Source organism: Rhinatrema bivittatum, chromosome 17 (genome assembly GCF_901001135.1).
Source record: "Rhinatrema bivittatum chromosome 17, aRhiBiv1.1, whole genome shotgun sequence".
In the NCBI taxonomy this organism is placed as follows: domain Eukaryota; kingdom Metazoa; phylum Chordata; class Amphibia; order Gymnophiona; family Rhinatrematidae; genus Rhinatrema; species Rhinatrema bivittatum.
The window spans coordinates 27,170,408-27,195,631 of record NC_042631.1 but is presented as its reverse complement, the minus strand read 5'-3'; the positions used below and the strand labels follow the sequence as shown (position 1 = coordinate 27,195,631).

Sequence of the window (25,224 nt, the reverse complement as noted above, 5' to 3'; positions counted from 1 at the left end):
ACTCCTAAAATAGAACCTAACATTGTGTAACTACAGCAAGGGTTATTTTTCCCTATATGCATCACCTTGCACTTGTCCACATTAAATTTAATCTGCCATTTGGATGCCCAATCTTCCAGTCTCACAAGGTCCTCCACTTGAGATTTAACTACTCTGCATAATTTTGTGTCGTGCAAATCTGATCACCTCACTCATCGTACCTCTTTCCAGATCATTTTTAAATATATTAAAAAGCACTGATCCAAATACAGACCCCTGAGGCACTCCACTGTTTACCTTTTTTCCATTATCAAAACAGTCTATTTAATCCTCCTCTCTGTTTCTTGTCTTTTAAGCAGTTTGCTGTCCTTAAAAAGGTCATCCCTCCTAATCCATCACTTGGGATATTATAGGATGTATCTGTTTTGAAATATTTTATGGGTGTTTGAAACATTTTTATACCAGTTTTTAACTATTTTATGTTATTGTATTTGTTAATTGTGTTGAATTATTCTTTTTATTGGAATTGTTGCTGCTTTGGTCCTCTGACTGTGTGGTATAATTGCCAGTGTAACTGCACCCCACCCCCTCACAAAGTTCTAAGGGGGACTCTAGCACCAGTAATGTGGCCCTCATTAAAAAAAAAAAAGTTTGCCCACCCCTGATTTAATGTATTAGGAAAATAAAATTTTCCTAATACATTAAAATGTATTAATGTATTTAAAATTTGTATTTAAAATTTGTGCACCTATAGGCACAGGGGGCCAGGGGGAAGCATAGGCCCAAAGAAATCATCAGAGAGTGAAGACCCAACCCTCTCCTGCCCAGATTCTCCCCTCTTCTCTTGGGCTCTTTGGAAAGTGCCAGGAGCGGCAGGAACTTGAAGAAAACTCAGCCTGGCCCTGGGGGGCCTGTGAACAAGCGCACACTCTCTGGCCCTGCAGCGGCCCCTCCCCTTTCCTCCTGCATAGGCGTCCTGTTACCATGGAAACCATGTTCAAGGGCGGGGCGTCACGAGCCTGAGCCAGCTCCCAGGCTCCACGCTGACTTTTCTTTGAATCCCTGCTGCGCGGAGGCAGGCAAGGATGGTATCGGTGCCTCTGAAAATGTGGCGCCGGAAGGAGACGCTTCCGTTACCATGCCAAAACTCTCCGCCTGAGCACCTTTCAGTGGAAGTCGGAAGATGCAAACGATGCTCAAAACGGTGAGTTTAAAATCGAAACCTCACAAAAAAATAAGCAGCTCAGAAAAGAAGTTCTCACATATGTAACTTGATTTTTTTTTTTTTTTTTTTTTACTAAGTCCCATAGCCATGCACTTGCACCAACTATTTATTTAACACTATAATTTTACGACCCACATTAGCCTTCAGAAAAAGAAACGTCAGAGAGAACGAGGATAATGCAAGGCAAAGAAACCTCGTGGGCACCCCCAGAAGGTGACAGCTGGACAAAGACGTCCGGCAGGGGGGAAGCGGACGGGGAAACAAGGCTAGCCAATCGGAGGAAAGCACGCGGAGGGCTGGCCAATCAGGGAGCGGCTTACATTTCAACTTCTGCCGAGGGGGGTTGGGGGCGGGTCTGGAGTTTCGGGAGGGGGACGCGGTTCTGGTGCGAGGGGTCATGGAGCGGAAGGTGGCGAGGGATTTCAGGCACAAGGTAAGCGGGCCCCCGCCCCGGGGCTCTTCCTTTTTCTTGTCGCCTTTAGCAGTTTGTGCTTTTCTGAAATGAGGTCAGGTGACACTTGCAAGGACTATGGACTCCTCGGTATCGGTTACCCTGGAGAGGAAGTGCTTTCCCCCCCCCTCCTGAGGAGAGGAGTATCGTGACCTTTGTTCGGAGGAGCTGGCCATATACTTTAATGTTTCGCTTCCTATATGGGGTAGTAGAATCTCTCGTGTAAGTTCTCTGGGAGGGCAGAACAGGGAGGAAAACTGAACTAAATCGTGGAGCAGTGCCTCGTATGTGTTTGCTGATCGGTGTACTTTTCCTTCAGTTATGTCAAGCTGAGCCAACCTTTTCCTTCGCAAAGACTCCAGAAAGTCAAAAACGTGCTAAGTGGGGAAAAACTGCGAGTATTCTGCACCAAACAGTACTTCGGCCAGCTGTGATGCTAAATCCTTGGGTGGCACTGCCTGTCTAGAGTGAACATAAAGTTATTTGTCATCGTTAGTAATATTCCTGTTAATGTAAAATGCCCAGGACAAGTGGCGATATGAAGAAAGATTTTTATCATTTTTGCTGTACTGAAATAAAAATGTAATCCATAGCATGGCAAGTTGGTTTGGCTAGAACGTGAAAATTAAACTTTATTTGTAAACATATTTTTTTTCCATTGCTAACATTCACTTGGCTCCGATTGGATGTTCTGCCTGTTTTGGCCCTGAGTACTGACGGCATCCATGTTTGAATTTATTTATTTATTTTTATTTATTTTTAATTTTTATAGACCGAAGTTCTTGTAGGAACTACAAATCAATCCGGTTTACATACAACTTTTAAATGCCCAAAAAGAGTAGGGGGCTTTACATAGAACAATTGAACAATAAAACAGGTAACAATAGAACAATAACAATAATAATAATGATGGAACAAATAGAATAGATAACCAATTAAACAACAAATCAGGAGATAAATATTGAATTAATCAAATTCAACTAGTTAATGTTCGGTTACTCTCGTCCCCTGTTGAGGTGGGGTTTTTTTTTTAGTTATGCAAGCGCTGCACGCGGTGCTGGGAGATCCTCTTAAATAATGCAGAAATGACAAGAGGTGGATGGCACTTTATATACGAACCAATTTATTGAGGGAGGAGGACAGAGTCCACTTCGTCAGATGCAGCTGACCTCGAAAGCTGGTGGCTCAATAAATCTGTTCCTCTCTAAGGTGCCACCCGCCTCTTGTCATTTTTGTTACGCCAGACTAACACGGCTGCCCTTCTGAAGATTAAATAATGCATGCAATTCTAACTAAATTACCGTATCTTTGTCCATTTTTATTACCTCATTTATGCCAAATAATTTATTGCCTTAGTTCTCACTTAAACTGGTGTATAACTTGTTTCAAGAACCTACAGTACTAAATCTTTGAGTTTAGACCGAACAGTTGGCAGGTCTTGGTCTGACAAGAGGGCACATTCTGTCTTCTCATGTCCTTGTCTCACACAGATCAGAGGCAAAGTGTGCAGCAGACTTCACAGGGGCCCATTTTTGTTAAGGTTCCCTCTGACCTGGGCTGGATTTGAACTGGTGCCCTAGCTGTGCCCGATTTCCCTTGAGCCAGCCAGACTCCTACAAGCACCCACTAATGCGGACTCAAAATGCCAGGCTGCAGATTGGGTGCAAGCACCCACTGATGCGGACTCAAAATGCCAGGCTGCAGATTGGGTGCAAGCACCCACTGATGCGGACTCAAAATGCCAGGCTGCAGATTGGGTGCAAGCACCCACTGATGCGGACTCAAAATGCCAGGCTGCAGATTGGGTGCAAGCACCCACTGATGCGGACTCAAAATGCCAGGCTGCAGATTGGGTGCAGCCACCCAAGGCTCCTTAGTGTTTAGGCATTTATTAATTCGTTTGTTTTCTCACTGCTGAGGCGGGAGCAGAAAGTTGGGCAGGGCAGCAAAGTTTCTCATCTCTAGCTGTAACTACTGCCATAGATAAGATTTCTGGCTTTAGGAAGGCTGCAGGTGTTGTTTTGGACTTAGCAGCAGCTAACAAAATACACTAAATAACGAAGCGGTGACTTTTTTTCAGACACTTCTTAGTTGCTGATGAGTAAGAAAGCGTCACTTTCTTTTCTGTACTGAAATTTATTTATTTAAACAATTTACCTGCCTTTCCAAAATCTTTCATCCAAAGTGGAGTTTAACTTGATTAACAATATCCAAAAATACAATCAACAATACAGTAAATAAAACATCACAAACATGATGCGTCATAATGGTTTCCATAGTACTTTACTTGCATCTAGTTCATCAGATTTCTAGTACAGTGTATTTAACATATTGAATGGCTGTATATAATGCATAGAATATTGTATTGTAGCAGGTTCCCAAGAAATCATTGTTAAGTTCAGTGGTGATCAATGGAATGTCTAGGAAGAAAAAAAAAATATTTGTTTGCATGTAAATGTGACTATTTTAAAGCCCACTAGTAATACTAGTTTGAAAAATATAAGTATAGTATTCTTAATGGGTGTGAAAACTTGGCTGCTACAGATCTATCTATTTATCTATAGATATTAGTCTAATCTAAAAATAGAAAGTTAAGATAATGTAAATACAATATGGAAAATAAGAGACTGCTCAGTTGTACTTGGGACAATTGTAAATATGTTACAATATTTTGTTTAATGAGCAGTGGTTATGTAACCCGTCATGAAGCAGGGAATTCTGGTACATGAAGTCCTTTGTCAGGTTGAAGCGTTCAGACCCCTTCAGTTATGTCACATGCTTAAGTTGTTTAGTCATTGCTGATTTTATGTAACCACTGTCCCCAGTATTCCCCCTGGGAATGGAACAGCTTTTCTATTTTGAATGTTGTTGCCCCCAGAATGCTCTCTCCTTTGCCCTCTGATGCATCCTTTAGTGATAAATACTAGTCCATGTAAATTGATTCCCCCATCAGAAAAGCCAGAATAGCTGCCCAACTATTTCATCTGAAGGGGTCCTTTGCCATTACCAGCATCCAATCGGGGTTTGTTTTCTTCTAGTCTTGCAGTTTGTGTGAAGGTACAGCTCGGACTAGAGATGGACCAATCCAATGTTTATGGTTCTTGCTGATATGGAAGCATCTTGTGGGAGTCATCCTGAAAGGACTTTGTAACCAGATGCTTATGGCTAGACTCTATCTCCAAGGAAGTGTCTTTTGGCCTCAAAATGGGGAGATTGTTTCCTACTGGAGGAACCATCTTCTGCATATCCATAATACTAGGGAGACTGCTCTCTCCATGCACGGTTGCTGTTCCGATCTTTTTTTACATTAATAAAACTTGTAAATTCACTTGAACATTGGTTCCCAACCTTTTTCTAGTTTTGGCGCTATGACAAAATGAAGCATACCACTGTAGGGTAAAGTGATAGGATGAGGGGTATGAGCAACCAGGCCTAAAGAGAAGGGTTTTTGGTTTTTTTTAGTTCATGGTAGAGTTCATGGTTCAAACCCATAAGGTTGCAGGTGCAAATCGAATGTTTCCAACTGGGAAGTAGGCTTCTTCAGTAACTTCACACTGCCACAAAATCAAATTTATCTCCAGATTAAAGAGTTTTATTTTTAAGTTTTTCTTTTTTTCAGTTCAGAAAGTTCAGCTAATACCACAACCACAGCTGACCATTTGTTTTGAATTCAGGACATATGACAGCACTGCTGTCCGGCATTTTACCCTTGGTGCTCCCATTGATGTTTCATCTAGGATTCAATGTTCTGTAAGCTATGAGTGTGAGGGTTAAATAAGATGGAGAGGGATTGGTGATGTGGGGAAAGGGATGGCATAAGATCAACAAGGGTATGTAAAAGGACCTGGGGTGTAAGAAGGAATCAGCAGGAAGGAATGGGAGAGGAGGGGGGGGGTGAGAGTGAGAATGAGAGCGAAGAGGGAAGGGAATGACCATCATTTGGGGGTTATGAGAAAGGCTTAAGAGTTAGATGATCAGCTGGGGGAAGGTGACGGGCTGGAGATCAGCTGGGGGAAGGTGACGGGCTGGAGAGGAGATATGGGGGGAGGTTGAGAGAAGAGGTCCTCTGGATGGGAGGGAGGTTGAGAAGAAATCAGCTGGAGAGTGGGGGCAGCACACCTGCTAACTTGTTTTGGTTGTCCTTGGGAGGGTCAGGTGAATTTTCCAGTGCTAAAATGGGGTCACATAGACTAAAAGCCTGCCTTGCAGTATATCGCTGATATACAACTTTTGTGGCAACATGAGGAAATACATTTTGAATATTGCTACTGCAGCTTCTTTCTTTTTTGACTTGATAGTTTGCTTCCTGTACTATTGGCCTTCCAGCAAAATTGGAATCTAGGCTGGGGTCTGGTGCCATGGAATAAGCCATTGAACCAAGACTCCTCCTGAAACCCCAAAATCATCGGACCTAAAACCTGTCAGTAGGTGTCGCTGATGAGCACATGGGGCCCTGGGTGAAAATTATCAAGGGTCCCCTCCAAGCCCCCTGTCATTGGCATCTTGTTTGAAGATCGTTCCTAATTTGATCTCTACTTCTCCTACTGCAGATAACTTTTCAGACTCTTTTCAGCATAAAGTAGATGCATACGGGCCCTTTTTTGTTTGTCTTCATTGAGTTCTGTTCTTAATCAGTCTTATCGGGATTTCTCTAATCTTCTAGATACTAATCAGTATGTTTTGAATCTTCCTAGTTATCAGGAAACAGATGTGGTCTCCCACAAGCAAACTTGTTGCTTTTGATAACATTTTGCCGGGTGCACTTTCTCTCTTCTTGAAACAGCTTAATTCTGTGTCTTCACCCTCTGATCCTATGCCATTTTGTCTAATCAAATATCTGGATTTAGGATTTTTGCTCTTCGTTGCTGATATTGTCAATATGAGTCTCAATACCTGTAATTTTCCAGTCCCTCTCAAATCAGCACTTATTCACTCAGTTTTCAAGAAAAAACATTTGGATCCTGAGGCTTCTGATTAACTATCATCCTGTTTCCAACCTTTCCACCCTTGCTAAAGTCATTGAGAAAGTAGTTGAATCTCAGCCATCGGTGTTTCTCTCAAAATCTATGGTTCTTCATCCTAAGCAGTCCGGCTATAGGAAGGGTCAGAGCACTGAAACAGCTCTTACCTCTCTACTTAGTGAGATTGATCTTTGTTTGGACAGAGGTGATACAGCTCTTCTTGTTTGTCTTGACCTCAGTACTGCTTTTGATACAGTAGGTCGTCAGCTCCTACTGAATCAACTGCTTTGAATGTGGCGTCAGAGAAAATTCATTGTGATGTTTCAAATCTTTTTTTTTTTTTTTAGAACAACGCACTTAGAGTGTAATCTGGAATTCTAAGCATGCTGCTTCAGTTCCACTTCTTAGTGGTATCCCTCAAGGCTCTATTTTCTCCCATACTTTTCAATCTATATTTCTCCTCTTGCTACTCTAATTGAGTTTGGGTTTCTCGGGGTATTTTCATGCTGATGATATTCAGACTCTTGCTAGTTTTAAACTCTCATCTACTGTCAGAGTTTAGTAACCGTCTTTCTAAAAGTCTCAGGCCGGTTACACTCCTCCAAGTTGAAGATCAGTCCTTCAAAATCTGAAGCCATTCGGTTCAATCGCACTTCTTTCTTCTGCTCTTCCAATTCAGATGATGGCAGGTTGTGCTATTCCAATTAAAAATACAGTCGCTACATTAGGCTTCACTTTTGACAACCAGCTCAATTTTTCTCATCATACTTCCAAGGTGTTTAAGTTTGTTTATTTTTTTCTCAGATTTATATAAAGTCTTCAGCCATTTTTGGATAGTTCTGATCTAAAAATTCTAACTCTTATCTTTTTATCTCTAGGCTTGATTACTGTAACATGTTATTACATGGTCTTTCTACAACTTCAGTTGGCACAAAACACAGCTGCTAAAATCATTATTCATAAAACTAAATATGATAATGTCACCCCTCCTCTGTTTAGTTTATATTGGTTCCCAGTATCTCTTTGTATCTTATTTAAATTTGGATGCCTTACTTTTTAGGCTTGGAGGTGGGGCACTCCTTATCTTGCTTCTGTGATTTCTCCCTATCTTCCTTCTCATGAATTACGGTCTTCACTACAAGAACTTTTAATGCTACCTTCTATTCATAATGTTCATTTTGAAAGCTCACATGTAGTTTGTTTTTCTTACCTGTCTCCTCACTTTTGAAATTTTTTACCTCTTAATGTTCATCTTGAAAGATTTTTTAAAATGTAGGAAAACACTAAAATCTTATGTGTTTCTACAGGTTCTTCCACAATGGATTGTTAACTAAATCAGCCAGTATATGCTTATTTGACATTTTCTTTTTTGAATTTTATCTGTATTTAGTTACATTTTCATTGTATTTTGGGGTTTTTTTCAGATTTGATTTGTTGTTTTTATTACTAATTTTATTTTATCTGTATATTGTTTTATTAGCTTTGCCTGTTTTATTTGTACATCGCTTTGTTCTACATTTGTAAATAATTGTGATTAATCAAGTATTAATAAATATAAACATTAGCAGGGCGGAGCACATGCAATCTTTCTCTACAAGTTAGCATTGGAGATGGGGGGTTGCCTCTTCCCCCAGCATCCTTATCTTGCTCCTCTATATCCATTCTGTGCTTCTTACCATCCTCACTCCTATCTTAGTCCCCTCCCCCAGCATTTGCACCTGCCTCCTTCCTTCAGCATCCTCTCCCTGTCCCTTGCCCCCTTGCTTCTTCTTCCAGTCACCTATCTCTTCTCCCTCCATCCCCAGTATCTCCCATTCCCCCCAACCTCCTCCTAGGGCAAAATACCTATTTAGTGGCAGAGCTGCTATCACTGCTGCTCCTCATCTGTGCCAGCCTTAAAAGCATGTTCAAAATTCACAGGCCAGCATTTTCTGTGTGCTGATCTCACACAGAAAACCAGGAGTTCTGAATATGCTTACAGGGCCAAGGCAGATTGGGAGGAGCAGCAGCTTGGGCTCCCATTGCTCGTCCTGCAGGGGCCAGGTCTGAGCCTGCATGACCTGAGGTGTGGCGTCCACAGCTGCTTAAGGCGCCCTGCCTGGGCACGCATGCACACACATCCATTGGGGAACAGTGTTTGTGGTGACTCCAGGCTGATGGCAACCCAGGCGACCTCTCCAAATGCCGGCACTGATTGAGTGATGACTGACTCCTGCTAACTCCCTCCAGTGACTGCGAACGCTGCCTCCGCAGCATCCCTAGCCCTGGTAAAAACTGGAAAGTGGAATGCCTATGACAGGGAATCGAATCCAGGTCCCTCCGCATGACCATGCCCAGCACAGCCACCGAGCCAGCCTTGAAGCTTCTTTCTTCTGCCTACTTCCTGCTTCCTTTGTCCCTGGGTCCTGGACACTGTCACTGTCAATTCCCCTCCAGCATTCTAAGCAATAGGCCAAGGGGAGATGACAGACCAATCCAGGAAAGGAAAAGTGAGGCTTTGGAAGCACTGACGAGCCATTATGCTGCTGTACTCTTTGCCTAGTTGTAAACTTATCCCTTTTGGACTGCGCACAACATATATAACCAAAAGGGATAGAACTGAAACCTCTCTTAAACGCATGCACATTTAAGTTTACTTTTCAAGGTGCTGTTGCAGCCTAGACTAGATGTAGTTATAATAAAGGTTATTTTAATTTCTCATTTCTATAATCCAAGTGACCTTAATTGAGACCATGCAGCCAAGCCCGTGGTGTAATCCAATACTAGTTTCAGCGAGGAGGCGGCTGCAGAGTGAGGAGGCAGAGCAGCAGCAACCTTGGCGGTGCACCAGAGACCTCCAGAGCCGCCCAACCTTGGGGGTTTTTTTACTGTGCCACTCGGCATTGCTGCTCACTGCAGCTCCAGCAGATGTGTAACCACCTGGAATTATTTTGTCCTAGGAGTGCAGGGATGTGCTACGTTAATGAGTGGCCAAAGAGATTTCTAAAAATATTTATTCAGCAGTATAGTCATTATCAGGTAAGATGAAATCTCTGGAAGCACAGAGGTTTGGAGGTGGGGGGGGGGGGGGGGCGTCATCTGTCGGAAGGCAAAAATGTGGCAATTTGAAGTGAAACGTGATAGCAATTGATGTGGCAGCAAAAACAGGAGATACAAAACTTTTTGTTTTGGGTTTTTTTTGAAGTGCATGAGAACAATTGTTTCCATTTAATAAATGTACTGATAAACATGAAAGGAACTTCCCAATCATTGAAGAAATCTCTGTTTTTAGGTCGACTTGCTAATTGATAATGAGGCTGAAAAAGATTACCTGTATGATGTGCTACGTATGTATCATCAGTAAGTGCTTTTTCTCATTAATTGGAGTGGGGGAGTTGTTTATTTTATGTATTTTATATAGTTAGCTGAGGTGTGGGTTTTTTGGGGGGGTTTTAAGCAATATGTTTGTTATAAGTTAAGGTGGGTTAGCTTTGACTTTTTGGGTAATTTGATTAGTTTATTATGTATTCTATATTAAGATTGCATTTTTCTTTAGCAATATTACTGTATGTAGGTTGTCATTTGTCCATTTTTTTAATGCAAACTGATTATAAATTTTATGTTCGCCACATTGTTTTATTGGGTTTTGTTTGGTTTTTTTTTTTTTTTTTGTAAATCAAAAATTAAATAATCTAAACTAACCTGTTGGATTTAAGATTTGAACAACAAATCTTATTTTTCTGTTAGTTATCTAATTTAGAGTAACTTAAGTAACTGAACACAGTCATTTAATGAAGGTCTTTTCGACTACTTTTTTTTAAGCTTGCTTGAAATTAATAACCAGAAATTCCATGTAGAAATAATAGAGCTTACTTTTTGGGATGCATGCCTCTGCACATATTCCTGAATTTTCCCAAAAGATAAGAACATAAGAAGTGCCATGCGGAGTCGCACCAAGGGCCATTGAGCCCAGCATCCTGTCTGACAGTGCCTCTAAGTCACAAGTACCCAGCAGATCCCCAATGGTTGATCTGTTTCTTGTATCTCAATCCCAGGGATAAGCGCTGGCTTTCCCTGGCTAATAACTGTTCATGGACTTTTCCTGCAGTCCCATTGTTATTTGAAAGGGTAAATAATTGTTCCTTATTTACCAGCTCCTCTTCCTTATTTACCAGCTCCTCTTCACTCTTGAGCTTCTAAATTTCAGTCATTTCCCTCTGTCATATCATTTTTTTTTCAAGTGAAAGAGCCGTCATCTGTTCAGTTTTTCTCCATAAGGGAGCTTTTCCATCCCCTTTATCATTTTTGTCACCCTTCTCTGTACCTTTTCTGTGTCTGCTATGTCTCTTTTGAGAAGGAGTGACCAAAATTGCAAACAATATTCAAGTTGCGGTTGCACCATTGATCTAGGCAAATACTTTGATATTCTCAGTTTTGTTCTCTATTCCTTTTGAAATAATTCCTAACATTCTGTTTGCCTTTTTGACCGCCACTGCACACTGAGCCGACGATTTCAAGGTATTGTCCACAAGGACTCAAGGTCTCAAGGTGGTGACTCCTAACACGGAATCTAACATTGTGAACCAGAAGTTGGGATTATATTTCCCTATGTGCATTACTTTGCACTTATCCACATTAAGTTGATTCTGCCATTTAGATGCCCAGCTTCCTAGTCTCACAAGATCCTACTGCAGTTCCTCACAATCCGCTACTGTTTTAATGAGTCAAAACAATTCTCTGTCATTTGCGGTTTTGGTCACCTCACTTGTTGCTTTCTCTAGAACAGGATATTCTTGTACCCCTATCATGTCCTGCAAATTTGATGTGAATGGGACACCAAAGAGAAAAGTTATTGGGTGCACACGGTGATCTCGTAAGCATCCTTTGCAAAAGCTTACATTCGTGATCCCAGTGCATACCGTATGAAAAAGGATAGCAACCGGACCAGCAGTGCAATGATGGAACTAGATGGGAGGGGACTTAAAAACAAACAAAAAAAAGAGATAATGGTGCCATGTCCTGCCTGAGTTCTAAGCCCCATGGAGCAAGAGGAAACTGTGAAAGGGGGAAAAAAATCCTGCAAAGCATTAAACCACTTTCCTTAAACTCCTTTCATTAAATGCACTTTGTTATGCATTAGGTACTGAAATATCTGTGTGTTTTCCTACGGGATGATCTCGGAAAGAGAAACCGTGCCGGATTCATTTTTGCCACACTGCATAGAAGATCGCTTCTGTCAGATTTTGTTTCCTGCCATGTTTAATAGCATCTCGGTGGAGTGAAATGTAGAAGTGCAAAAGTTTCCATGTGGCCTTTGTGGCCAGTCATAGCACATGCGATTGAGTTTCATGTCTAATTGCTTTCCTATTCATAACCTGCCCTCCCCACTACCCCCACCCTCTCCTGCACATTGTCCGCAGAACCATTCTGAATTGCTGCCGGTTAATTATTTACAGCTTATACACAGTTACATATAATTTTTCCTTTCTGTGCATCGAGCCTGCGTTGCCTCTCTAATGATATATTTTGCTGCAGTCTTTGCTTTGTAATGCTTCGTTACCTGTGAATTTGTCATCGGAGGAACACTTCAGATCAGGCGATGTTGCAAACAGATGACACCTGATGGTGCCTGGCACAGCACTTTGATATCAGTGCTCCTGGAAGCTTTGAATATGCCCTACGAGGCATGGGGAGCCCTACCCAGTCCCCTGCCATGGAGTCTGCCAGTCATGGTTCTTTTTTATCTTTCACAGCTGCATGCAGTGAAAGTCATTGGAGCTGGAGACGCTGTTTCTTCAGGGCCCCATGAGTTGTTTTTCCACCCTCTAGTCCTTTAGATAGGTTTTTCATCCAGTTTTAAATTCCTTTATTTTTCTGTCGGCTGTCCAGTGCACTACTTCTAGTACTCCAAGACAGCATTGGTGGAGGGGGGTTTGTCCCACCATTGAGTAGAAGTTTGTTCGTCTTGCTTATTTTTTTGTCCAAAGTCTTGGGAAATTCTGTGGCTTAAATAAGTACGCCCTGTATGGCTAGCGTAGGTCCATTTATGCTCTGGGATTGATGGGTGCTTTGCCAGGGGTCAACCACAGTCTGTCTTGGGCTGCTCCTTCACTGAAGCTATGGGGTAGATATTCAAAGCTGGCCAGGTAAGTAACTTAATCGGTTCAGACTTGTCCAGCTAAGTTACAGTGTACATTCAGCAGTTCGACAAAGCCGCTGAATATACACATATACATGCACTTAGCCTGATAAGTTTACCCAGCTAAGTTTGGACCTGCTCTATGGGGTATCTTAACTTACATGTATACTTATGCGGTTAACTCTGAATATCAGTAGTTTAGTCATATAAGTTTTATACGGCTAACTCGCTCTGCCCCCGATCCACCCAGTACACGCCTGCTTTTTGTGCGTGGAACTTTTTAGCCATATACGGGATTTATACGGCTAAGCAGAAGCCGTTGAACATAAGTTGCTAAGTAGCCACTGCTGAATATGCGCCTAAGTCCCACTTGTCTGGCTAAATAATGCTGAACACACTTTGAATATCTGGCCCTATGACCCTTACAGGACATTGTATCTGGTGGGAGTTCTTAGCTTTTAGTTTGACTTTTTAGTCCAGGTAATAAGCATTGGCATCAGAGACCTCAAGGGACCCAGGAGCTGTATGGGCTGTTGACAGTATGTCGGCACTGTGTGTCATTAAATCCCACCCCACCCACCTTCAACTCAAGGCATCAACAACAGTTCAATGCATGGCAGCAGGAAGGGAGACATTCTGACGGCAGCCATGAATCTCCTCCCCCCACCCCATCTCTAGGGTTTCCCCTAGAAAAGAGAACTCGCCCTCGCCACAGTCCTGAGAATTGCATCCGTCCCCAAGGGCCCAGGTGACAGATTCGCCTCTGGTGTCCAGGAAGACATGGACTCCCCTCTTTCCTTCCGGACTGTGCTGCTACTGGCATTTTATTTTGAGAAGAAGCTCGACGGTAATCTCTTGGAGGAAACCATTGATGCTTGGGCATAAATGCAGACTGATGTCCAGTCCCTTCTGGGGGATGCATCTTTCTGGTGCAAAGACAGGGGATGCTCCCCCAGCATGCAGACATTCGGGCTGCATGCTGGGGGAGCATGCTGGGAGAACCTCAACGGCCCTTTAGGCCGTTGAGGTTCTCTTTGGAGCATTGCCTGCTAGCTGAGCGATATCCCAGTCCATACTTTGTCTAGTCTGGATGGGGTAATCTGGAGGTGGGACTAGGGATCTGAAGACTTTTTTTTTCCTTAGAATAGGAGGGATCAACACCCCCCTCCGACCTAGCTCCTCTAGAAGACAATGGGAGGGGAGTAGTATTGCTAAAAAAAAAAAAATGCAACCTGGCAGAGCGACTTGGAAAAGAGAATGCTGGATGTTGTTCCATTTTTGAGTTGCAGGGAAGAGTAAGAGTCCAGGACCAGTTTGTGGATCTCCTCAGGGATGATATGGTAGTGCTCATCCATGAGATCCCCTAGAAGTCTCAGTTAAGGATGTGGGCTCCCCCCTTTCTACAGCTCCCCTTAATAAGGAGGAGGATGTCATTTTTATGTCCAAGCTCTGGGAATCAAAAAGAAGCTAGAGCATCAGTCATGGTCTAAACTGCTCTCAAAAAGACCAAGCGGGTTTAGGACCCACTCTCAAGGGACTATGCTCGGTGCTTGCAGAGTCTCCTGTCAGCTGTTCCAATGCACACTGAGTTGTCAGAGCAGCTCCTTCAAGACTCTGTGACTCTCTAAAGTTGCTGGTGGACGAGGTGCTGGAGTGGAGGAAACGTATGGTCTGTTAATGTACACGCAAAGGTTTGAGGTTTTTTTTAAAAGATGTAATATATTCTTTTTCTGTTTAGTTTTTTTTTCCCCCAAGATTCATTAGCAGTTATGAGCAAGAGATCGCTCTTGCACAATTTCCTAAAGAGGGGGAAAAACTTTTTCATTTGGCAATTCTATGCATCTCGTTTCCAGTAATATCCTTAGGAGGGATGGACCCAAAAAACAAATCGGAAACCGATCCAGTTGGCTGTATTAGAGTGAAAACAATAGGAATCGGATGATCACATGAAGCCCTTTATTATGTGCCCGACTCTGGCCGAGTTTCGCTCGTAGAGCTGCCTCAGGGGCAACTACAACAAAACAATATATCAATAAATATCCAAATTACACAATGGTGCATTAAAAATTAAAATCATAAAAACATGTATACGTGTACAAACTCAAATCATAAAAACATACATGTATAAGTATGAAAACTAACATGAATACTATAAAACATGTATGAATATACTTATCAAATCATAAAACAAAATACATGTATAAATAAAATAAATTCAAAGAACAACATACTTAGAAACATGAACTTTACAACATAAATAACTGTATGAACTCATGGATAATATATAAATATAAATAAAACTCAATTGTATGCAAACATTAAAGAAGTGTAGACAGAAAATATAAGGTGGAAAAAAATCAAAGGAACCGGAGAGGCTAACTAATTCACATTGGAGTGCATAATAAAAAAGTACTAAAATAGATTGGAGTCTGTATATAATACATCATTAATTGTATAATAAAGATCTTACTTCAATCGGCAGGATTTGAAAAAATGCCTGCTGGGCTGTTGTCACATGTCACACTGTAGCAAATATTAGTTCCTATATGGAGATCAAAAGTAAATATGCCATATCATTGGAACAATAGCTCAACATTTGTATAAAATTGGATAACACGGAACCCATCCAAATCTCTTAATTGACTCATAAATATGTTCTAATAGAATTTAACTAATTAGCTGCAGGTATTTTGACTTATCACCACAGTTTTTTAATCAGTATAACTCACTAATAAATTAGAATCATAAATAGACCAAAATATTGCAGCAGCAAATGCTTACAATATTTTTTAAAAACAAATGCTTACAGTATTTTTTTGAAAAAAACTCACACATCGCAATGGTCACTCACTCAATCCAACACAATCATATGTAGTGTTGGCAGACACTAACGCTGTGGGTCTCAGCATAACTTGCTGCAAACTAATGCATACTTCAATTATAATTATCAATCAAAAAGTGCTTCACTACCGTATGTGGAACTCGTGCATAGACTTCCTGACAGTGGATACTTCTAAAAAAATAAAACACTCACACATACGGTAGTGAAGCACTTTTTGATTGATAATTATAATTGAAGTATGCATTAGTTTGCAGCAAGTTATGCTGAGACCCACAGCGTTAGTGTCTGCCAACACTACATATGATTGTGTTGGATTGAGTGAGTGACCATTGCGATGTGTGAGTTTTTTTCAAAAAAATACTGTAAGCATTTGTTTTTAAAAAATATTGTAAGCATTTGCTGCTGCAATATTTTGGTCTATTTATGATTCTAATTTATTAGTGAGTTATACTGATTAAAAAACTGTGGTGATATTTCAAAATACCTGCAGCTAATTAGTTAAATTCTATTAGAACATATTTATGAGTCAATTAAGAGATTTGGATGGGTTCCGTGTTATCCAATTTTATACAAATGTTGAGCTATTGTTCCAATGATATGGCATATTTACTTTTGATCTCCATATAGGAACTAATATTTGCTACAGTGTGACATGTGACAACAGCCCAGTAGGCATTTTTTCAAATCCTGCCGATTGAAGTAAGATCTTTATACAATTAATGATGTATTATATACAGACTCCAATCTATTTTAGTACTTTTTTATTATGCACTCCAATGTGAATTAGTTAGCCTCTCCGGTTCCTTTGATTTTTTTCCACCTTATATTTTCTGTCTACACTTCTTTAATGTTTGCATACAATTGAGTTTTATTTATATTTATATATTATCCATGAGTTCATACAGTTATTTATGTTGTAAAGTTCATGTTTCTAAGTATGTTGTTCTTTGAATTTATTTTATTTATACATGTATTTTGTTTTATGATTTGATAAGTATATTCATACATGTTTTATAGTATTCATGTTAGTTTTCATACTTATACATGTATGTTTTTATGATTTGAGTTTGTACACGTATACATGTTTTTGATTTTAATTTTTAATGCGCCATTGTGTAATTTGGATATTTATTGATATATTGTTTTGTTGTAGTTGCCCCTGAGGCAGCTCTGCGAGCGAAACTCGGCCAGAGTCGGGCACATAATAAAGGGCTTCGTGTGATCATCCGATTCCTATTGTTTTCACAGTAATATCCTTAGACATAAATATTATCATAATCTTATGGCTGTGCAATGCAGCGTGGCTGTATTGGTCCTGAAGAAATCCAAATTCTTTGCAATTGGTGATACCTTTTGTTAGATCAGCATAAGAACACTTTAGCGACATTGGATTTGATTTTAGAAATCGCACACGGGTGCCTTCATGAGACCGAAACGAAAAGTATCACAGCCTGTAAAGAATCCATTGCTATTGCCCAGAATAGTCATAAAAAAAAAAATCAAAGAATTATTTTTACTTAATGCCATCTGTTTCAAATCTTTTGAAAGGTCCATGAACCTCCCAGTGTTTGTGGGGGACCTGAAGCTAGTTGTTAACGAGCCAGTTCGTTTACCTTTGTTTGATGCCATCCGCCCTCTCATACCATTGAAGCATCAGGTGGAATATGACCAGCTAACCCCGAAGAGATCGAGGTAAAGGTGAAGTGCACGGAACACTATGTAGACACCTCTTCCCTTGTTTCCATGTTCCCTTGCAGCATTATTATACACATATATTATCATAGTTCTGTTTTATTTAGTAATATTAGAGTGTAGAGTTTATTACTGTTCTCTATGTATGAAAAAATTCTTTACAGTAATTCTTCGAATAATGTTTTGAGTAAAATTATTACTTTTTTAAAATGTATTCATCGTGCACATATTTGTCCAAGACCCACTGGATAAAATATACTAGCAAACACTAAAAAATGTGCCCTCTCTTAATACAAATAAGATATATATTAAGAGAGGGTGATCTCAGCGAATCACTATTTAAGTGTGGAAATGACTTGGAAAATTGTCCTCCCCATGCTAAATGCCTGCAGTCATGGGGTTGCTGGGTGCCAGATTTATAGGCCTTTTATTGAATTTTCAGTAGAGAATTGTTCTGTTTTTCGAGTGTCCATAACTGGCCATTCTGCCAAAGCTCGTCATCGTGGCTATTGTTGCTATATATATATATATATATATGTGTGTATATGTGTGTGTGTGTGTGTGTGTGTATATATATATGTATGTATATATGTATATATATATGTATGTATATATGTATATATATATGTATGTATATATGTATATATATATGTATGTATATATGTATATATATATGTATGTATATATATATATATATATGTATGTATATATATATATATACATACATACATATACACAATACTCCTGTATCGCATGGAATATTTGACCCTCACCTCTTATTTATCCCTAAAATAAAAGGATGACCTATGAGACATTGTACCTTTTTAAGAGGGCAATTTTCACAGGCAAGATGCGTTTTACCTGTGCTTCCCAGAGCTCTGATAATTTCCGCCTCTCTATGTGGGTAAAACATATGCGTATTGTGGAAGAGTGTGCGGGCTTTTAACCATTTTGATGAAGTCGCGTTCCCTGCGGGAGGAGATATTTTTAGGTTAGGGGAGGGGAACGTATGTGCTTCGATGGCATTTTCAATTCCGTGGACATGTTGTTGTTGTTTTCCAGCAGAATTCTAGGTCCAGAAAATGCAATCGCAAGGGACCATGCGTGCTTTGGGCTTTCACTTTGAAACTTGGGGATAAATCCACCTGTAAAAAGAGCTTGCGGACTTTATCCCAAAATACATAGTTTGAAAATCCTCTCTTCTCCCCACCCCTGAAAATAATTTTGTAATATTGTGAATGTTTACCCCCCCCCCCCCTTTCTTCTTTTTTTAAATCTGGCTAAAGGCACACGTACTGGTGAAACCTGCTGGTGCTTTTGGCTGTGATTCGGGAGGGTAATTTTCAATTGGCCTATTTTTAGTGGGTAACTGTCTTTTTTGAAAATTGCTTCTTAACTTTTTTTTTTTTTTTTTTTGCAGAAAGTTAAAGGAAGTAAGACTGGATCGTTTACATCCTGAAGGGCTTGGATTAAGTGTGCGAGGAGGACTCGAATTCAACTGTGGGCTTTACATTTCTCAGATTTTGAAAGAAGGACAAGCGGACAGCGTTGGACTTCAGGTACGGAAGCAAATTCTCGAGCGTTCAGCCTCCAGGAGCTTTGTTATTGAATCATCACAAAAGTAGCAGCGTTTCTAGTAGACATGGAAGATGTAGACGCCTACAGGGAACAATTGTCGCTAAGCCACTGGGCAACAAAGGGGACAATATTCAGCCACTGGTAGGCTTGCAGAGTTAGCCAGATGAACTTATCTGGCTAACTTTGTCGTGAGATACAGTGGCGCATCAGCGTTGTTGTCTTTACCCAACTGTCTTAAAGATAGCCAGGTAACATTTATCCAGTTAACTTCTGGACTTATCTGTGGCATACATTTGAGCCAGATAAGTGCCCAAAATCTTCAAAGGTTGGTAATTATTTTATTTATTTAATTTATTTAAAGCTTTTTTTTTTATACCGATAACCGTTTACACATCGTATCGGTTTACATGGAACAGTAGGAAAAGAGCAATTACATAGCTGTTTAGGTCGGGGGAGTAATTTTTTCAAAATTTTTTACACGCAAATAGTAGGTACAAAGTCCGTGGGCCGCTTCCAGCACAGGGTGGTGGGCCAGGCAGCTGGGCTGCCACTTGTGGTTGCCAGAGCTCCTCCACTGCTGCGTCACTTCCGGTGCTCAGCGCTCGCTCTTCTTCTCTCACTCAGCCTGGGGATGGGACAGAGACTGAGGTGCATGCCGCCCATTAGTTACCACACCCCCGGGAAGGAGAGGCATGCATGACTGCACATGTACTCAGAAAAGAGCTCCTGCACAGTTTAAGGGTCATCACCGGCGTCTGGAGGTGCTGAGAGCAGGTTCCAGTTACTGGTCTGGGCCTAAGCATCTGACAGTGGTGACTTTTCTGTCGCACATCTGATGAGGTCTGAGGACCCACCAGTGTGCCAGGGCACACTGGCTGGAAAACACCAGTTTATTTGCTTCTTTATCTAAACTTCCTTTAATTTCATTGGATTTATTCCATGCTTTAAGTCCCTGCTAGATTCCTTCCTATAAAATAAACATCCTCCTGACGTTCAAACTGGGAGATTCAGTAAATGCACATCACCTACCCTCTGTCTTATTAATTTTCCTTTCCTCCCACCCCCTCTGGCATTATTACCTTTTCCCACCCTGTATAATCACCTTCCTTTTCCTTTCCTCCCCCAGTGGCTTAATGGCCTTCCCTTCCCTTTCCCTCTTCCCCCACCATCCAACACTCACCCAGCATACCCACCTTTTCCTTCCCTCTCACCCCCGCCCCCCTAAACCACTCACCCTTCTAACATATATTCACCTTCTCTTCCCTGTTCTTCCAACCTGGTTGAAACGAAGGTAGAAACCAATTTGACACAGTGGTTGTAATTATATTTTTAATGATGCTGCATTTTAATTGTTTTTATTGATGTTCTGTGCTTATATTTTGTACCTTGCCTTGATGTATGATGATTTGGTGAGTAATCTAGTTAAAATAAATAATACTGAATACATAAATCCATAGCCTCTTATCCTTTCCCAGGGCCAGAAAACAGTTTATTCCTACTGTGGGCCTGAACCCTACCAGGCCTTTTTGACAGGATCCATTTGGGTGTCCAAGGAACTGGTCTGGCCTGAGCAGTGCCCTAATTGTCATTTTTGCATTGCATATAAATAATATTTAATGAGTCCTCTGCCGATAATCTAATAGTCTGGGTTGTTTTATGTGCAGTGTTAGGGATCAGTTTAAGGTCTTCTCATAATTGATGGTGCTGGATGCTTTCTAAGTCCAAACGAATAAAGAGAGCTGACAGACAGTGCATTGTCCTAAAATGCTGTCTCATGGTAAAGCCAACTGCTTCTGAAATTTCACCCACCTGCATTATTTGACTAAATCGCTACACATTTTCAGTCTGAAAATACAGTGAGAGTGAGTATAATGATCTTCTGTCATAACATCAGTTTCAGGTTTGTTCTTTATCTCAATTCATATCTCGTAATAACTGTGTCTTTCAGGGGTTGGTAGCCAGCCAGTTTGACTGGTGTACTTCTTGTTTTGAATTTTTGCTAAATCTTCTCAGCCGAGTTTAACTAGAGAGCAAGCTCCAGTTCCTTTAATGCATTCATGTGAGTTACCTCTCTAGTGCCTCTCAAACATCTCCTGCCATTAACTAATATGTAAAGTAGGCTGCTCTGGAATACAGTGCAAATAAGAGGCTGATGACAGGCAAGTATAAACTCCAAATCAATACAAGCTAATGCAGTATAGTCACTGTTTTTTTGAGTAGTAATTTAAAATTCAAAACAAAAAAATGTTCTTACTGAAAGATGCAACATTTTTAAGATATTTGTTTGGGCAGGAGTACAGTAATGCATCATAACAAGGGCTTCTGGATTTTGGCAGTTTTACTGGTGCAGAGGGGAGCTCCCAGCTGCAGGCAGTGCTGACTTCTTCTTCAAGCTGCCAGTACTTAAAACAATACAGTGGTGCCCATGGTTGTAGCTCCAGGTGACAGCAGCTGAAAGAAGTTGGTGCTGTCTTCAAATCCTCTTGGGTGCCATAGGTTGCCACGTTAAAATTCCTGAAAATCAGACCTAACTGTTAGGCAGCTGACTGCTCTCCCCTTACACACACTCTCTCCTACTCCTCCTCCTCCAGCCCAGCTTCCTGCCCCCCACTCTTCTCCACACATACCCTCCCCCAGCTTGTCTCTTCACCAATAAGGGCCCCCTTCTCACGTACAATCCCAGCTTGTCTGTAGAAACTACACCCCCCGCCCCCCCTCCGAAACAACAGTCGTCTTCCTGCACTGCAGGTGTCTCTTGAGACTGGCATGGCTCACACTGTAATATTCTCAAAGTCTCCCAAGAAGAACACAGGAGTTCGGGGTCACATAGTGCAAGAAGACTACACTGGCTCCAGCTCTAGCTCCTGCTCCTCCCATCAGTTCGTGGAACCAGCTCATGTCCTTGCCATGCTTCTGTGAAGCAGCTCCTCCTGAATGTGGAGTCGGGGGGGGGGGGGGGTGGTGAATTTTGTGCTACTTCTGCATTGCGCAGTTGTGCAGAATTCTCCCAGGAATATTAAATGTATAAACCATATAAGATTCACTTTAGACTGCCTGGTATACAGTCCTCAGTACCAAAAGTCTGATGGACAGCAATTTAATCACATGTACTGCTGTTCAGACCTATGAGGAGTGCTTCTGGCTTGAGCTTGTAAAATCCTGAGTGAAGTCTTGAAGCTGCCTGGGAAGCTTGCTAATATTCAGAGGGAAACTCTGTTTCTCTTCTTGGAAATTCAGTGGAGGACTGCAGGTACAAAAGTAACAATGGACTTTGCACCTGTTTTATAGTCGTCGTAAACTACACCCAGTGAAGTGCATTCAAGGGTTTGAAAATGAAGTCATCGTGCATGCTTTCCCGCCCCAGTACCCTTCAGCTAAAAGTAAACAGCGCATGTACTTCCGGCTGCTTGAGCGCAGGGCAGTCTTCAGCCCAGGGAATTGATCTGCATAATTGCTTAGAAGCCTGGGCAGGTCCCTTGGATTGCTGTCCGCTTGATGACTGTCATGGAAGGTGTACAAGGAATTCAAGGAAAATGCTCTGAATTCATACTGGCACCTTCTCATTCAAAGAGCTAATTGCTCTTCTGTAGTTGGAGAAACAGAGGCAGGTTGCTTGAAACAGCACAGTAAGTGTGATTTGATGGGATTGGGGCAGAAACATTCCTACATTCCAGAACACAAGAAAGAGAGGGGGATTAGCCATAATGCCCTTACACTAGATAGGTATTTATATCCCTATGGGAATCCCACCTAGTAACTTGAGGTGAGGTTTAGGTATTAGTGTAGGGGTTGGGGGCCACTGACATTCAAAGTGAGACGTACGAATAGAGCAGTGCTCTCTTGTGAAGATTTGATGACCCTCGGAGTGAGGAAACTCACCCAAAAATGAGATTTGTGCAATGTTCTCTCAACCTAGCTTGATGGGCTCTCTACCTGGGTAACATCATGCGTTATGGTGCTTTCGCACGAGTTAAAGGCATTTTTTTGCATGCGAAAATGCCATATAGCACTGTGATAAATGACCCCCGTAGCCGGACAAACTGAATATGAACATCCTGGAGTTCACGGATCTCAGCAGAACTCATTGATGTCACTATAAGTCCATTGTACATGCTATGTCTTATCCTATATGTTTCAGTACATCTCTGTCCATAGTAATGTAACACCATCGTTAAGAACATAAGAACATGCCATACTGGGTCAGACCAAAGGTCCATCAAGCCCAGCATCCTGTTTCCAACAGTGGCCAATCCAGGCCATAAGAACCTGGCAAGTACCCAAAAACTAAGTCTATTCCATGTTACTGTTGCTAGTAATAGCAGTGGCTATTTTCTAAGTCAACTTAATAGCAGGTAATGGACTTCTCCTCCAAGAACTTATCCAATCCTTTTTTAAACACAGCTATACTAACTGCACTAACCACATCCTCTGGCAACGAATTCCAGAGTTTAATTGTGCGTTGAGTAAAAAAGAACTTTCTCCGATTAGTTTTAAATGTGCCCCATGCTAACTTCATGGAGTGCCCCCTAGTCTTTCTATTATCTGTAAGAGTAAATAACCTATTCACATCTACCCGTTCTAGACCTCTTATGATTTTAAACACCTCTATCATATCACCTTCAAGAATGTAGAAAAGAGCAACACACTAAGGGGGCAATTTTCAAAAGGATTCTGCCCAAATTATTTTTACATGCTGGGAAAGCCCCTTTAAAAACTTCTGCATGCCCTCACCCTTCAGTGCAGGGAAAAGGAGCGGTGCCAGAGGCAAAGGCAGTGTGGAGGCTGACCCAGCAAAGTGCACACGGGGAGATTATTTAAAAAAAAACCCGGGCTTACTTTCCAGCGCAAGCTCCATGGGAGCTCTTCTGCCTGCAGACCCTGCCTTGGCTGAAATTTTCAAAGGGAAGCTCCATAGGTGTCTTCTCTTTGAAAATGAGTTTGCAGGCCCCTGGGGGGAGGGGGGGGGGGAGTACAAAGTACCCTCAGACCTATGAGCTCCACAGGAAGGCTGAGAATTGGGGGCTTCCAGACCAGTGTTTCTCAGCTCCCCTAACCTTGGACCAGCACCAGTCCGCAGCAGTGTCCGTGCCGGTCCGTGGAGCAGCGGAGACTGCAGGAGGGAGATGCTGAAAAGAAAAATAAAGAGAGATCCACTCCCTCTCTGGCTTTCCCTTCTGCCCTTCCTTGCTCCTCCCTGCAGACTTTTTTTTTTTTTGTTGTTTTAAGTTGAGGCCAATAGTAAGGTCCGGTTATGGAGAAAACCGAAAAAGCAGAAGAGAGGAGAAGAGAGGGTAAGTAGAAGGTTAAGGTGACTGACTGTCTTCCGGTGGCTGGCTGGAGGAGGAGGGAGGAAGCATTTATTATTTTCTGAGAGAATACCGGTGGCTAACTGGAAGAGGAGGGGGTTCTACTGCTCACAAGTTTCAGATTTTATGCCAGTTCCCTTCATTTTGTATCCAGGAGGTAAAGAAAAGGAGGCATGGTTTTTTGTTTAAGAGAATTCCTGCTCCAGCCTTGCATTTATCCTACTGCATGCAGGGACTTGTAGTCTTACTTTATTTATGGAAATCAAAAGCACAAGTCCCTGAAAGCAACGGGGTAAATCCAAGGTCACATCAACCCTGTTTGGGTGAATCTGGAGCCAGTTGGCAGCCCTAAAGTGGAAGGTTGAGAGGAGGAGACAGGAAGGGGTTTAAGAACATGCCATACTGGGTCAGACCAAGGGTCCATCAAGCCCAGCATCCTGTTTCCAACCGTGGCCAAGCCAGGCCATAAGAACCTGGCAAGTACCCAAAAACAAAGTCTATTCCATGTTACCGATGCTAGTAATAGCATTGGCTATTTTCTAAGTCAACTTAATTAATAGCAGGTAATGGACTTCTCCTCCAAAAACTTATCCAATCCTTTTTTAAACACAGCTACACTAACTGCACTAACCACATCCTCTGGCAACAAATTCCAGAGTTTAATTGTGCGTAGAGTAAAAAAGAACTTTCTCTGATTAGTTTTAAATGTGCCACATGCTAACTTCATGGAGTGCCCCCTAGTCTTTCTATTATCTGAAAGAGTAAATAACAGATTCACATCTACCCGTTCTAGACCTCTCATGATTTTAAACACCTCTATCATATCCCCCCTCAGCCGTCTCTTCTCCAAGCTGAAAAGTCCTAACCTCTTTAGTCTTTCCTCATAGGGGAGTTGTTCCATTCCCCTTATCATTTCGGTTGCCCTTCTCTGTACCTTCTCCATCACAATTATATCTTTTTTGAGATGCGGCAACCAGAATTGTACACAGTATTCAAGGTGCGGTCTCACCATGGAGCGATACAGAGGCATTATGACATTTTCCGTTTTATTAACCATTCCCTTTCTAATAAT

At 41.5% G+C, this 25,224-nt stretch overlaps 1 protein-coding gene across 3 annotated transcripts in view; it reads left to right on the top strand.

Annotated features, from left to right (window-relative positions):
* Positions 1-1,567: 1,567 nt before the first annotated feature.
* Positions 1,568-25,224, top strand: part of USH1C (USH1 protein network component harmonin) — a 117,854-nt gene continuing 94,197 nt past the window's right edge. For all 3 annotated transcript variants that reach the window (XR_003853284.1, XM_029582996.1, XM_029582997.1), the window contains exons 1-4: positions 1,568-1,637; positions 9,888-9,955; positions 17,125-17,268; positions 18,689-18,827. Coding sequence is in view for 2 of the 3 variants with exons in the window: in XM_029582996.1 (XP_029438856.1) it covers positions 1,602-1,637; positions 9,888-9,955; positions 17,125-17,268; positions 18,689-18,827 (387 nt within the window). In the remaining variant the exon portion in view is untranslated. The remainder of the gene's footprint in view (positions 1,638-9,887; positions 9,956-17,124; positions 17,269-18,688; positions 18,828-25,224) is intronic.